The following is a 16,709-nucleotide window of genomic DNA, read 5'->3' on the forward strand; positions in this document are numbered from 1 at the left end:
GTTATAAGTGTGGAAGAATGCATATGCAAATGCTTTATTTGTAAAAGCAAAATGAGTAGGGCTAAAATGTAAAGCTCATGACTGAATAAACAAGATCAGCATATCCGCCCAGAAATAGCCTAATGGATAATGTATAAAACGACCAAGCGACAAACAGCTATCAGTAATTTACAGTTTATTAGAAATTTACAGTTTACATTTATTGTTGTCATGTCATGAAATGAGATTGGTTATTAATGCCACACATTATGGCTAACATGTATCAGCTCATAATATCTCTACTTGACTACAGCTGCGTTGTTGTGTGGTCTACTATCTGATACTACACAGCATTCTTCAAATAGAATAAAGCAAATACCCTAAAAAGAAAGTGTGCAACATTCAGACTTTGGATGAGAATATAAACATACACAAAGGGACCAAAATTTTATTAATAATGCTACTTAAAACACCTACTGTGAAAATAGAATTTAAAAGTTACTATAAAAAATTTGACCATATTTACATCTGGGACTTAACTATGCATTACCTCTACCTAATAAACCTAGTTGATACGAAATAGCAAGATCCAATTTTTACTGTTTTGCTAGGTAAATTTGGAATTCATTGCTACAATGTTCTCAGCAATCATAACACATGATCTAGACTGATACCATTTAAAAGTTTTAGTTTAGTCATATAGCACTCCCAGTCTTTTAGCAGCTATCCCTTAAAACAAGCAGATAACGTTTGACTTCTAAATAAACTCTTGATAAATCCTTCAGTTAGATTATAATCAAATGGCGTGAGGTTGTTAATCTACTTAAATCTTTTTGCAACCGGTTTGTGAGCACTAAAAGTAGTCTAAAGGCTTTTTTAAAAAGATGATCTTAAAACTAAAATGGGCCATGCAGTGGTGCAACAGGTTGCGGTTTGAGCTCGACTTTGTGTGGGTTTCCTTCAATGTTCTTTGGTTTCCTCCTACTTCCCAAAGCATGCTACTAAGTATCACCGGTATGGCAATCTGTGTGTGCATGGTGCCATGCAATCGACTGGCATGCCATCCAGAGTAACCTCTCCAACTTTAACTGCAGTGATACTGAGATGTCTAGTGTCTCTATATCAATGCACTCTTGAAACTTTTCCAAACACCTTTAAGCACAGATCAAACCCAGAGTATTTCTTAAGAACTCAAAAAAACAAAAAAACTTCAAAGAAAAGCCTTTATATAAGCTGTATATAACAAGCTACATCATATAGTTTAACGTCAGAAATGATGGATAACCTGCAACAGTTTGAAGCAAAGAAAAAGAGAGAGAGAGAAAATACAGGAGGAAGCAACAAGCAAGGCGGGCTCGAGCTTGTAAAAACCCGCCCCGACACGACCGCGCGCGCTGAAACTCTACTTACAGAGAGGGGCAGCGCAGCCACGTATATTAGCGCGCGAGCCGACTCTGCTGCACGCGCAACCAACTCGCTTTGAACATCAAAGCGCAAATGATCGGACGAGCAGCACTTCTCCGTTTGTGAAAGGAAGAACGGGCTTTTCCCGCATAGGGGGACACATAGCGGGTAACTGTGTGTGTTTTTATTTTATTTATTGATATTATCGGAAAGCGGCGATGCAGCAGGAGGATGCGGGGCCGCGCCCCGGCGACCAGGACTCTCCTGCTCCCGACACCGCGGCCAAACAAGCCGTTTCTGTTCTGATATCTTTCGGGAAGTGCCTCGGCGCTCTGCTGCCCGTCTACCTGGCGGGATATTTCGGCTTCAGCATGATTTTTGTTCTGCTCGGCCTCGCTGTGTACATGGGATGGAAGCAGCACCGGGACACAAAGCTTCACCGCCTGCTCAGCGCCATGTATCTGCAGGAGAACGAGCAGGACTTCACCACAACACGAGTGTTCAGGAGCAAGCGCGAACTGCCGGCCTGGGTAAGGCTTTAAAAAAGATGGTTTCCACTTTGTGTGTGTGCGTGTCATGAGGGGGCGGGGTAAACATCTGGCAAAGATCTTTCATTTTTAACTCATCTTACGGCTCAACATACTCATCTGTGCATACACTATATGGACAAAAGTCTTTTAATTAATCCCTTATCCCAAATGAAGGGCAATCTTACTGTAAATCTTCAGTATACCAAAACATCTTGGATATTGCTATTCTCTCAACTTTGTGGCAACAGTTTGGGGAAGGCTCTTTTCTATTCCAACATGATTGTGCGCCAGTGCACAAAGCAAGGACCATAAAGACATGGTTTGTTGTCTGGCCCGCACAGATTCCTGACCCCAACCCCATCGAGCACCTTTGGGATGAACTGGAACAGAGATTGCGGGCCAGGCCTTCTCGTCTAACATCAGTATCCGACCTCATGAATGCTCTGCAAAATGAATAGGCACGGATTCCCCCAGAAATACTCCAAAATCTTCTGGAAGAAAAAAATCTTCCAAGAAGAGTGGAAGCTGTTTTAGTTACAAAAGGGACTTTTGTCCATATAGTGTATGAACATCTGGGTTTCCATGGCCATGGCGTTCATAATTAGCGTCTGAACTGCCAGAACTCTTATAAGTTATGTAGATGTTTCATACACTATTTGAGGACATGCACTCCTAAGCAAAGTAGCCTATACACAGTAAAAGACATCATCATTGTCATAAATTTGCACCTAAAAATTGCACACAGACCTGAACATACATAATTAAAGCATCAATTGTGGATATACATTAGTGTTTATGGATTTATCAAAAGATTGTCAATTTTAGGGCTGCATGATTTGATAAAAATAAATCGCATGCATTGTAAAACAGCAATATTTAACTGTTAAACATACCGTTTTGTATTCAAACGTACTGTAAAATAAGATAGGATAAAGATTATTAATCTTGAATAAGACTGCACAACACAGAATAACAGTCACAAACAGCTAAAACATACACAAGTTGTATCTTATACACAAGGGAGACTATAAGATAAAATAAACCAAGGACACAAAACAAAAGAATATTTTTGTACTGGGAGGTAGGATGTCTTGAGAAGATATTTGTGCAAATGTTGTGCATAGTGTGTGTGAGATTGTACAGCAGCTGTGAGAATAAAAATAAATACAGTTGCGATTCACTATTCATCAGCAACAAGGATGTCTACAGTACCCTTTCCCTGCAGGTACTGTACTCGATAAAGAGCTTAATGGCTGCAGGTATGAATGACCTCCCATAGAACAGCGAACCTGCCTCAGCCTTTTTTACTAGATGTGCTCTTTTGTTTTGATAACTTCCATTTTGAATTTACTTTCGCTTTTCAACTTATTTGTTGTATTTATCATATAGCTTAATCATCATATCACCATATTAAATTAGTATCTCGAGGTTACTACACTTAATACTGATATTATACCCTCATCATGTTGTAAACTTATGAGTAATATAATGTTCCATATGCCCTCCAACCTTTAGTCAACTCGGCTAAAAGCTTATAACCTAACAGTTATAACAGTGTGGTCAATTTAAATCTATTAAACGCATCTCTTAAAGGTCTTAAAGCTGTTTGTGTTGCTTAAACTCGATCATACCTGATCTGTCTGTCAGAACATCTTGGAAGAAATCTTGAGGTGCTGACCATGCACCAAGAGAGCTGATAGATACATTTCACCACACCACATTTCTCCTCCGGCCTTTTCATAATCACATACTCTTGGTCAAATCTGTTAATTCTACTCCCCCATGTCCTTTCGTCCATACTGTTTACAGTGTTTCTCTCCTCCCTCATTCCACATAAATGCCATCACATTCCACATCCTGACCAGTTTCTGGCTATATTTGGACATCTAAGGATAAGATCTCCAGACACTTGATACAACAGCTTATGAGATACCACAAGGATGTGCAAAATGAACAAAATCATGCTCTATGAAATCTTGTGTATCAATCCCTGGATATAATGAAATGCCCAAATAAAGTAAGGAACTGGCCAGACAGTGGAATGTGATGGTGTTATTGTTGAATGAGTGAAAGATCAGAATTTAAACTAGGAATGAATTTAGGAGAGTGTATCATGTTTGGACCTGTGCCACAGTGCCACACTTCCTTTCTGTAGCAGTACCCACTTCTGGTTTCACTTCTAGTTAAAATGAAATCAGATTGTTACATTGTCACTTTATGGGCCCTAAACTTTAAAAACAGGCGTTTTCAATGTTTCTTCAAGGTGTCAATGGATAATTGTTTCTTTCTTTGAAACAAACCAAAAAAAAACAGCCAAGATTTTACATTAAATCTTTAGCAATAACAAATCCAGATAAATTTACCGCAAATTAGTATTACTGGTATAACGGACTACAGTTGATCCAGGATCCTTTTGAACCCCTCCTCGTGGTTCAGCATGCATATGAATCTTAGATTAATTGCAAAGTTTCACTGACATAGTGCAAATGAACTGAACATCCCCCTGTGCTGTGTTGAAAACCCAAACAGTCTGATAAATAAAAAAATCCAGGCCAAAAAGAATCCTAATGCATTAATTTAGTAATTAAGTACTGTATTAAATATTTTATTTCAAGAGTTCATTTAAACATCGGACTTGAATTTTAAATTTAAGATAATTTATAGATGCTCCTTTTTTTAAATTATAAAAAAAAACCTTCTAAAACCCATAAAAAGAAAACTAAATATATTTAATTTTCCTTTTTTTTTGTTGCTTTTTTTTAACTGACTCAAAATCCATGCAATGATTCAAACCATGAGTTTCATGATCTGTTTCATCCTGAATTATCACTAACCCTTTTGCCTTCATGGGCTGCTCTTAAAGAAGATTTTTACACTCACCGCCCACTCCATTAAGTACACTTTTACATTGCTTGGTAGCAAATATCTATACAGCTAATCACATGGCAGCAACTTTGTGCAAATTTAATCATGTAGACGTGGTCAAGAAAAACAAACCCAGCATTAGAATTGGGAAGAAACGAGACTTAAGTGATTTTGAAAATGGCATCCTTGTTTGTGCCAGACGGGCTGGTCTGAGTATTTCCGAAACTGATGTACTGGGACATCACATCGCACAACCATCTCTAGTGTTTACAGAAAATAATTTGAGGTCATACAAGGGCAACAGTAACTCAAATATCATGCTAAAGAGTATCAGACCTTGAAGCGCATGGATTACAGAAGACCACTAAGTGCCACTTTTGTCAGCTAAGAACAGGAAACATGCAGTTAACATGGGCTAACCTAAATTGTACATTAGAAGATTGGAACAAATTGATGAGTCTTGATTTCTGCTGCAATATTTGGATGGTAGATTTAGAATTTGAAAGCATCAGTACTCTTGTATTAACAGGTCGGGTTGCTGGTGGTGGTGTAATGACGTGGGAATATTTTCTATTTATATTTATGTCACAGCATACCTGAGTATTGTTCTTGTCCATTCCTTAAATGCCACGTTACAAAGCCTAAATCATCGCAAACTGATATCTTGGACATGACAGTGACGTCACTGCACTTAACTGCCATTTTTAATGATGTGTAAGCTTTAATATATAGTTTAATTATTAATTTTATATCTATTTTATCAACATGATTTTTTTTTTTCATTTTGGTTAACAGTTTCCTGCATTACCCACAATGAAATTCAAGTGCCCACTGAAAGCGGTGCCAAGGTGATTTAGGCCTTGATTCATCTCTACCTAAAGAGGCTGACGTAGCAACACTTAAGTTCTTTAGTCGCTCCAGCTCTCTCATCCGTGTACCCTGCTCAGACAGTACACAGCAAAATTCACAGCCAGTGTTTAACATCCTAAAGTGTTTTTATAGGTTCAGTTGGACTTAGATGAACTCTGAAGGTGTAATATCAACGCTGTCAATCAAATCTACTGAGTACAGTTACAGCATTAATGTCAGAAGATTTCCAAGTCCATGAAAGTTGAAGATCTGGACTTTTGTTTTTGACATGCTATGTTCAGTTCTCATGCATCTTGATGTCACTTTTGTTTTTCAGTAAAAAAATTCCCATTCAATATAGTTACTTTTATTCTTGAATTCATTCTCTGGATTATTTATAGCTAGGTAATCTAGTCCATCACAATCAACCAGCCTATTTGACTAGTACCTTGGATCAAGTCCATGAATTCAATGTAAAAATGCAAAAATATGTTTCACATCAAAAAGAGTTCAAAAGATAAATCTTTCCATATGTTTTTTTTTGTTAGGTCATTTTTGGGTAAAAATATTTACTGAAAACTCCTGACTCAGAGGAAGTGCTTATCTCAAGTCTAATCTCATGACTTCCTGAGAAACAGCAGAAAGCACTTTTTTGTATTGATGTGATAGCCCGAAATGTTTATTGACAAGTTTCTGCCTGTCGTTTCATACAGGTCAATTTCCCAGACGTGGAGAAAGTTGAATGGCTTAATAAGGTATGTTACAATACTACAATACACGTCTACACATGTGCATGCAAAATGAAATCTACAGCAATATGATAATGTGTTTCAGACAGTGCTTGGGTTAATTTTTCGTCCCTTGAGTCTCCTTATCTTACAGGCCAGTCTTAGCATTGCGGTATAATCACCACCTCTCAGAGCGCAGTCAGTGCAGTCAGCTCTTTATGTGTACTCACAGACTCTGCAGCTCTGTTGGAAGGATATAATAAAACTGAACAAAGCAGTGATTGTAGCAAGGCTTTTTCCCCTTCAGCTCAAATCCAAGGCACTATCTGTCTTTTTCTATATTTATCTCTCTTAGTCTCTCTCTCTCTCTCTCTCTCTCTGGCACATAATCTTTCCAAAATGTTGCTGTGATACTGTAGCTCTGAGTTGCTGTTTATCCCTTGCTTTTGAACCATGAACAGTTTGTGTATAATTTTATAATCATGTCATGGATAATAAAAAAAAGGTTTATGAGAAAAGCAGAAGGAGTGAAACCAGTAGTACAGTATATAGATTTAATTTTAAACATTGTGTTTTTTGACCATTGATTTTACATGAGAAAGAAAGTCGGAAGCCTTTTTTTCTTTCTATAAAAGCATGGGATTGGAAAGTTCCAATCAGGGTTCAAGGTTATAGCGCAATCGTTGTGCTCATTTGTTGCTATAGTAACCACTTACATAGGGATCTGTAAAGCAGACCCTTTTCATGACCACTTGAAAAAAACATTGCTTTGATGAACTTTTCTGTGTAATGTTTATTCAGCAAGATTTTACAGCAGAATCTATAGTGTCAGCACTAAGGCCAGGTGTTGTATCAACTTTTTAAAGTATATTGATTATTTTGGAAAAAGATATAAGCTCTCCTCTCGCATCACTTCATCCCCACTCTCCCTCTGTGTCTGTATGCGGTCCGAAAATTCTCCTAATTTCTCTCATAGTTTAACACGTTACTGTGCCAGCGTTACATTTAATGAGCAAAATGTTGCAGCGAATATGATTTGTGATATATTCTATTGCACACCATTATCAGGGCCTTAAACTGCGGGATAAAGAGTGTGTTAAACTTGAAAGTTTTGCAGCCGAAAAGTCTTCTTCCCCAAAAGAAAGCACATTTCATGCTTCATTCACTGTGCAGGACTCAGGAGTGTTCATAGAGAAAAAAATACACATTAAAGCATCGTTTTACTACATCGATCGCTCGAAATGTTTAATTCCAATGTTTCTGTAAATCTGTATGCACATGATATGGAGACATAGTATTTACTATTACACAGAGCATCTTAACACAAATATTACAATAATGATGTGAAAAAAAAAAAAAGAAATGATTGAAGAGTTGGACAAATTCATTTAGTTACATATTTTGTGTGGCAATGCATGTATTAAACTGTACACTGACTCCAAAATCATTATATGTTTAGATTTGAGGCGTAAAAAAGTGGCCGCTCTGATATAACCCCCTACAGGTGGTGCTCTGTAAACTGTTCACACAACTCACCATCCTGTGTGATAGGCGCAAATTATTTGCTCAATTTGTTTCGAAATTTAACAAAATATGTGATACAGATTGAATCTTAATGTAAAAGAAGTTTAGTAACAAGTTTCACAGCTTTTTTTCCCCTATCTTTTAGAAAAATTTGCTGGCCAAAAAAATATTTTACATTGCTGTTTAGTTGACACGTGTACCCAGTTCAAAATCTTAAGTTGTAATTTTAAGTCATTTACATATTTAAGTCCGCTCTGGTAGTATTGGTAGTGGGCTCAATTAACCATATTTCTCCAGGGTTGACTACTTTTCATCTACTCAAAAAAGTTAGTTATTTCCCATTTTAGCCCATTGACAGAGTTGGTTCAAGTGATTGTTTTTTTAAAACTCACAAACATGATAAAAATGTATTCTTCTAAAACTTGTCAAAGTTAAAACAGTAATCTGCTTAAAACAGGTTTTATTTTGTTTAAAGGTGAATAAAATATCTGATAACATCATTTTTTTATTATTGATTCTTTTATATTACAGTATAACAGTTTTTAAAAATCAGTAAAAATGAACAGGCACTACTACAAATTCAACAGCTTGTTCACGCTCGCTCCACAAGGCCAACCGTCACACCCCTGACCCAGTCCTCCACAGCAGAGCTCTGGTTAAAGAGAATAAGAGAAGTCATATTTTTGAGAAGTCTTTGAGAAGACAAGGATAAATAAATTTGACAGAATATCTAGTTATCAAGAATTCAAGATATGAATAAGCCTATATACCACTACAAAGTGTAAAAGACGAATCCTAATGATGGGTTCAAGCTAAGTATTGTTTCATATTTTAAAGAGTTTGATATTTTCATGTGTTTTAAGGTTTTTATAATAAATAAATTAGTTAACTGATATAAGGTTTATGTATGAGCATTAGCGACTTTGTCAGTTTTTATATCCCTTAACGAAAATATTTATTTCCTCAAATAATGACGTCTCAGATCACCTTTTAAAGGGAGAAAATTAAAATTCTGATTGAGTCAAAAGTTTAGTTCAGCATTTCTTTACAACAAAACACAACAATAGAAAAATGGTTTTCTGTCGGTGGTCAAACACCTTTTTTAATTGGGCATAAAATAAAGTTAAAGTTAAAGGACTCGTGTCTAAACGTTTATTGAACATGGTTTGCATGGTAAAATGGACCAGTTCTCAAAAAGGGTTAATACTGTCACAGTACCAAAAGGAAACACCTTTGTGTTACTGACATTTAGGACAAAGATCTGATCTGTTTGGGTAGATTCTGCGTAACCTCACTGTGGTCAAGTAAATTCTGTTAAAAACGATTTTATTAATCTCATGTGCAGTCATAGGGCCAGGGGTAGCTCAGTGGTTAAGGTATTGGACTACGGCGCGGAAGATCCCAAGTTCAAACCCCACAACCACCAAGTTGCCACTGTTGGGCCCTTGAGCAAGGCCCTTAACCCTCAACTGCTCAGATGTGTAATGAGATAAAAATGTAAGTCGCTCTGGATAAGAGTGTCTGCCAAATGCCTTAATGTCATAGATGTAATTTTACAATACACTCTTTTCCATATTAAACACATGTCTTCTCAAATCTTCTCAATGTCAGATACATCAAATCTCAAGAGTCCTTTCTGCATTAAGGATGTTGGATAGTGTCTGATCTGAAAAAATCTGTAATTTGTACTGACTTTAATGACACTAAACCTTTCCCAGAGAACAGATCTATTTATTGGAAAGCCATATTTATGAGAGAGATCATTTTTCAATGTGATCTTCTTGCTTTTCTATACAATTTGTCAATTTTTCAATAATCTTTTGTATTCTTTTGTATTCCCTAAAAATGTTTTAGGTTGAGCTGCGAGCCACGAATGCACTGCTGTCTTCACTTCTTCATCAGAAGTGAATCTTTGTCCTCATAAGGCTGTTTTCAAGGGGCCAAAGAGGTGCAGGTCTGACAGAGCATGATCAGGACTATAGGGATGATGCTTTAACACCCCAAAACTGATTTTTCCAGAATGCCGACAGTGTGGGCAGAAGTGTGCGGACGTGCATTATCATGCAAGATCACGACGCACTTATCATAGCTCCTCTATAACTTTTACCCTTAGGCTCGTAGTGATGAATCCATGTTTTATCACCAGTAATAATTCTCTTTAAGAAATCTTCACCTTCCTTAGAGTATCGGTCCAAATTCTGTTTGCAGATATCCAAACACTTGTGTTTATCCTTTTCCAGGAGTTGTTTCGGCATTACGTACACCTTCACACCACAAAAACAAATCACTGCACACTGCTCTTCTTTCATGAAAATAATGGAAGTCGGGCATCAATTTTTGCTCACATCGCAGTTACAAATAAACTGATGTATCATGTTTACACCTGCACAGCAGAGACTGAGAGGACAGTAGCTTTAAATGAAAACCGCTGATAAGACAGAAGTTTTAACTTTGGGTTTTGGCATCGATGTGATGGTACACAAAAAACAGTGTGTGACCCTCCTGAGACTGCGTTTAAACTAGCGCTTTTCCTTAGAGCAGGATAATCTAAAGCCACACAAATGTTTTAGGGGCACGACTTACGACACTTAACAGTAATAGAGGAGATCGGGGAGAAAAAACTATTTAGTAAAATGCTGTGATTTTTTTGTATGGAACTTGATGTATCACCACACTGCCAAACATTTTTTTTTTTTGTTTATAATTTATATATGTTTGCATTTAAATCTTGCAGTTGCTCTATGATCCTACAGTTGATGTGATCTACATTATTTAAACATTGGCAGGCAGCACAACGGCCTGTGTGTAGTACATTATTAACTATAAGTTAGCTTAGATTTGTCATAAAATCTAAAAAAGCATATCGAATCAGGAAATTTTTGAAATTGTGATACTCATAGAATCACAATACAGATCGAACCGGCACCTAAATAAGATGATACTATAGAATCAGGTGGTCCCTTCGATTCCCGATACTTTTTAAATATGTCGGTCAGTTTTTACATCAGCGATTGATGCACATTTCTAACATTATTTCACATTCATGTTATCCCAAGCAGGCAAGTAAATAGCCTATAAAAATTACCAGAAGAAAATGGCTGAACATTAATAGAAAGGGACAAGTAAAGTATAAAGATTTTGCTGAGAGTATAAATAGCATGGAGTCTGGCTTTAAAATGCATGTAGGATAATCATAGATTTTTTGTTTTGTGGTGTTGCAAAAAAAAAAAAAAATTCTCTTTTGCTCTTGCTCTTTGACACAAGCTGTTCTGTTCTGTGAAATATAACCTTGCATCCACCCCTAAACAGCACTGACAACAGTTGGCCTCGTACTCAGCGATAATCTGAAGGAATCTGACTGCCACTGATGTAATTTAACAGCCCTATATGCCGGGGTATAATCTGGGGAGGTGCAGGCAATGAAACCCTCTTTTTGCATTGTATTTTAAGGACAGTCTGTTTTAATTAACGTGCTTGTGACGTTTTACACGTGGCTTTGACTTACAAATAAAAAAGATATCAGTATACGGAATTGTATATAGAGATGTGTATATATAGAGATATATACACATATAAACATGTAATCTTTCATCCATAGCACACTTACACTTCGATCCATAGCACTCTTGTTTTTACACTTTGTATTAATCTTCTGGTTTCTTTTTCTGGCTTCGGCGAGTTATCCAGACAGATCTATTTATGGTTTCCCATTAATTAACACCACTTTGTTGGGGGCTACATCACACCACACCATTGCTACGTATTTTTCTGTAATAGCACACTCTTGCTTGTACTAAATGAAATTGACAGTGACAATGACGCTGCAGTGGTAGCACAAGTATTAAATTATCAGGGCCTTCAGTAAGGCCATCTAACGAGTTTTCTCTTGTTTCTGACTACCCTGTTTTCACCACCCTCATTGTATTAAAGTAACATTTTTGGTACTTTGCTGACTACAAATTTGCCGATTAAGTACATACAGTATTAACAATCTGTAATATCTTATGTAGCATAAAATAAAACACAGTCAAGGACATTATATCATTTGGCGGTTTGGAACCTTGAAAATCTTTTAATCTATCAATTACCCCAAGGAGCTACTTAAACATGCGGATGTAGCTTACATTAACATAACCTTAACATTACATTAACTTACCACTGCAGGAAACCCAAAGCTATAGACCTTTTGCAGTCGCATGACGTACTGTATATGGACAGCAGAAGCACTATTAACTGAAATGACACTAGTTTTAGTGTGTATTTAAGTGGCAAAACATAATACCAGAAATATTACCTGCACAATTACTTAATGCTGTGTTGCACAGATAAAAGAATAAACTAGCACTTGATAGCAGACTATTTTCATACACATTATGTTGTGTGGACTTTATAGCGCTTTCAAAAGAGAACCAAGATGTGAAAATGGATAAAGATGGTAATAAGAATATTAATTCTTAGAATTTGATAATCATAAGATGATTAGCTCAGATTGTGTACTCACATGGGTGGTTCCTCATGGATTTGTTGGACTTTTCTAGAGATACTGTAGCATCAGTGCTTCTGTTGCAAATGATATACTGTATGTTGATCATGTTCGTGTAGTGACTTCATGGTTAGAGCTTTAACTAAGAGTACAAAATCAAATCCCAACACTGTTAAAACTGCCGTGGTTGTGTCCTTGTGCATGACCCTCACCATCCAGCTTTGTCATGAGTTGTTTTTTTCTTCTTTTATTCAAGCATTAACCTAATGAGCAAATGCATTGGCTTATGTGTTTTTATACTATACAATATACGATAAGATATTTCAGTGCATTTTCACACTAACCCCGTAGCAAGTACAGTAAGTTACCTTTCTACAGTGCTGTAGCATATGTTAGGACAAATTTATTATGAAGAACTTTTGCTTTAGAAAAGCTCAAAGCATTTTTGCAGTTCACATTAAAAAATCCACAAAAGGTTTGACTCTGTCATGGTCAACATGATCAACAGTCCTCAGAAACACAGTGTGAAGGCCACGGTTTCTCAGTGCTTTGACGGCACAAGTATGCGGTTCACAGGAAATTCTTAGTAACCAATAAGGAAGTAGTCTTTGTGGTTTAGAGCTAGATACGACAGGATGTTTTAAAGTACAAACGTACAGAAACTATTTACTGAAAGCTATTTAGTTATTATTGAGATATTTATGTTGATATTTAGAGATGCTGATACGATGCATGCTGTGCTTGTAATCTGTTATGAAACTGCATAATACTTACAATCACTGGATTACATAGGGTTCGCTTTTATAGAGGTGTTACTTGCACCAGTATGAGACGTGTGACATCTGAAGGACAAGTAATAAAATCATGCATGTACAGGTCAAAGTAAAAAAAAAAAAAAAAAAAGGCATCTGGTCTTTTTCCAATCTTCAGCTGTCCATTAGGGTGTTAAAAGCCACGACAGTGGAAAGATGAACAGCTCTGACGGGTATTCTCTGACCTCGTCTGTTAACAAGGCATTTCTACCCACAAAACTACTACTCACGGCAGTTTGCCTTTTTTTTCACACCACTGTGTGTGAATTCCTGATACTATTGCTTGTGAAAAACCCAGAAGATCATCAGTTTCATGTCACGGTTAAAGTCATCGAGATTACTCGAGATTCCTCCCAGTCTGAATGTTATTGAATCGAATGTTATTTAGTCTTATTACAGAGATTTTATGACGAAGCTAAACATCTTTTTAAAACCACTCCCTCTCAACCCCCCATAACTCCCAAAACTGTTGCCACAAAGGTGCAAGCACATAATGCAAAGCATGCCTTTGAATGCTTTGTCATTAAAAATATCCTTTACCAGAAATAAGAGGCTTAAACATGTTCCAGCGTGACCATGCTCTGAGCAGAAAGTGTGCTCCATGAAGACATGTTTTGCAAAGTTTAATGAAAGAAGAACTCATCTTCTCAACCATTTTAAACACTTTGGAGATGAACTGGAACACTGGCTGCACCCCAAAGCCTCATCACCCCACATCAGTACGGCAGGCTTGTTAATGCTCAAATGGAGCAATGAACAACTGGCCAAAGCCACATTGTGGTGGAAGGCCTTTCAGAAAAGTGGAGGTTATAATAACTGCAAAGGGGAAGTCAAATGAAATGGGATGTTGAAAAAGAACACATGGCTGCGGTGGTCTTCACACATTTTTGCCCCTTTATCTGTTACGTAGCAAAACCTTTTCGAAATCATTTTGCCAAGCCTGCAGTACTGTATGTCTCCTGATGTTATACTCTCTTAAAATATAGAGTTCCAATCTGATAACATTTCATGGAGGAAACCAAAATATTAGGCAATTCTGATGAAGCTGCTGACTTGTAACCACTTAGTTTCCTCTCTTTAAAGTCATAATCAGATGTCATAATCGGATGTCATGATAATGAGAGAACTGCAAGATTAGTTCATTATATCACATTTTGTTCTCCTTTTGATGTTTGATGTAAATAGTAACTGGTACCTGCGTGCTTTTGAGTTGCCGTGCTGCCACCTGGTTCAACGGTTACATTAATAACCAGGTGAAAACAGATCCTATTAAAGTGGCAGGGGAGTCTATGTGATGCTACAAAAAGACTTTCCTTCTAGGTTGGCTTTATGAGGATGTGTTTGCAACATTATTGACCTTGCAGAATGATTAGTTTACTGGCAATACCGAATGCAACCATGTTCATGGTGGTTAAAATATGTTAAATAAAGCGGGAAATGTAGTAAATGCACCACTAAGACATGATTACGTCTAACTAATGTTTTATATTTTATGATATTCTCTAGATCTTGAAGCAAGCCTGGCCTTTTGTGGGCCAATATTTAGAGAAACTTCTGGTGGAGTCGATTGCACCTTCCATTAGATCCTCCAACGCTCATCTTCAGACGTTTAGTTTCACCAAAGTTGACCTGGGTGACAAGGTGCTGGTGTCTTATTGATTTAGCTTGCTACATAATATGCTCATTATTCATAACATGTACTCAGTTAAATTCTAAAAAGCTTGAATACCGTTTGTCCAGCCTATAAAAGTGGTTGGAGTGAAGGCCCACACTGAGCAAGACAGACGTCAGGTGTTGCTAGACCTCTACATCAGGTTAGTCTCCTCACTGAAATTCACAGAAACGTCACCTGGATATATGTTGCAAAGGTGCTGATTCTGCTCTCTGTTTGTAGCTATGCTGGCAACGTGGAGATCAATGTGGAGGTGAAGAAGTACTTCTGCAAAGCTGGAGTGAAAGGAATTCAGGTAAGGACCTGGCGATTGAGAGACAAACAGAGTCTTTTCTTCCATGAAAGCAACTCACAAACACTGGATTTTATTTGGATATTCAGCTCCATGGAAAGCTGAGGGTGATCCTGGAGCCATTGATTGGAGATGTTCCTCTTGTTGGAGCTGTCACGATGTTCTTCATCCGGAGACCTGTGAGTTTTTTTTTTATAAAGGTTCTTTATATTTTAAGAGTAGTTTTTATTTTTATTTTGAGAATGTGCTCTATTGAGATCTGGTGACTGTGGAGACCATTTGAGTACAGTGTCATGTTAAAAAAAAAACAGTTTGAGATGACTTTAGCTTTGTCACCTGGCGTGTTATACTGCTGGACTTAGAGGGACGGACATGGTCAGCAACAATACTCTTGGCATTTAAACTACGCTCAGATGAGTAAAGTGAGGATACAATTTCTTTGGGCTCATGGATACTAAGGCGGCCAAAGTGTGGCAAGGAAAGAAATCCCCCACTTTCCATGCTTTCATGTCACTTATGCCAATTTCTGAGCCTACCACCCTACTCATCATACCAGACGATGTTTTTTTTTTTCTAATTTTCTCTTGTCCAATTTTTTTCCATGAGCCCAAGAAAATTGTAACCTCAGGTTTTCTCTCTCTCTCTCTCTCTCTCTCTCTCTCTCTTTCTCTCTCTGCCACAGACACTGGAAATCAACTGGACTGGACTTACCAACTTTTTAGACATTCCAGGTCTGAAGTAAGTGGTGCAACTTTGTTTTTAACCTGCGATGAATTCCATAAGTTTAACGTTTCCATCTTACGTTCCTGCTGTGCAATGTTTTCTCATCTGTGTGTCATCTAACAAGAATGAATGGGAAACTGGGTCTGATTATTGAAACTCCACTGAGTTCACCATGGTGACTCGCAGATAATCAGTCTTGCTCCATTTTCCCCTTGCGTTCATTTACAGTGCCATGTCGGACACTATGGTAATGGACGCTATCGCCTCTTTCCTGGTGCTCCCCAACCGCCTCACTGTCCCTTTGGTGGCTGATTTGCACGTAGCGCAGCTCCGTTCCCCTCTGCCACGGGTAATGCAGTATTCAGCAGCTACGCTACAGTCAGACAGCTCCATGACATATATGTGTGTTTGTGTTCATGTCCCATAAAACACTGTTTGCTAGTAAAAGAATGCTCTGTTTTCTCTAAAGCATAGCTTTATAGACATCTACATTTTGGATTGAGTTATATTATTATTATTATTATTATTAACATTGACATTTTGTGAATTCATCATCAAAAACAATTTATTTAAAAAAAATATATATTTTATTTATTTGAAGTATTATTGCAGTAGTTAAATAGGTATTTGTTTAAGACAAAGCAAATTTGTGAGTCAGGCAGGATATGATCTCTAGCTATAATCTGCTGATTAGACAGTTAACTTTCCTCTGAATTTCTAAATCGTGTATTTTACTAACACAACTTTGTGTTTAATGAGTCAGTGCTTCCCGTAATGGCTGATGTTCTAGAAAGATAAGTCACTAAAAATCACGAAAATTTGAGACAGAGACTTATATCTTTAAAACT

General features: G+C 37.2%; 1 protein-coding gene across 1 annotated transcript in view; it reads left to right on the plus strand.

Moving 5' to 3' along the window:
* The first annotated feature begins 1,396 nt into the window (after positions 1-1,396).
* The window catches only part of esyt1a (extended synaptotagmin-like protein 1a), a 31,992-nt gene continuing 16,679 nt past the window's right edge, over positions 1,397-16,709 (plus strand). Inside the window, exons 1-8 of the mRNA XM_053482327.1 lie at positions 1,397-1,913; positions 6,341-6,382; positions 14,681-14,815; positions 14,915-14,988; positions 15,069-15,141; positions 15,228-15,317; positions 15,821-15,876; positions 16,090-16,210. Of these exons, the coding sequence (XP_053338302.1) occupies positions 1,602-1,913; positions 6,341-6,382; positions 14,681-14,815; positions 14,915-14,988; positions 15,069-15,141; positions 15,228-15,317; positions 15,821-15,876; positions 16,090-16,210 (903 nt within the window). The 5' untranslated portion in view covers positions 1,397-1,601. The remainder of the gene's footprint in view (positions 1,914-6,340; positions 6,383-14,680; positions 14,816-14,914; positions 14,989-15,068; positions 15,142-15,227; positions 15,318-15,820; positions 15,877-16,089; positions 16,211-16,709) is intronic.

Source organism: Clarias gariepinus, chromosome 22 (assembly GCF_024256425.1).
Source record: "Clarias gariepinus isolate MV-2021 ecotype Netherlands chromosome 22, CGAR_prim_01v2, whole genome shotgun sequence".
NCBI classification, from domain to species: domain Eukaryota; kingdom Metazoa; phylum Chordata; class Actinopteri; order Siluriformes; family Clariidae; genus Clarias; species Clarias gariepinus.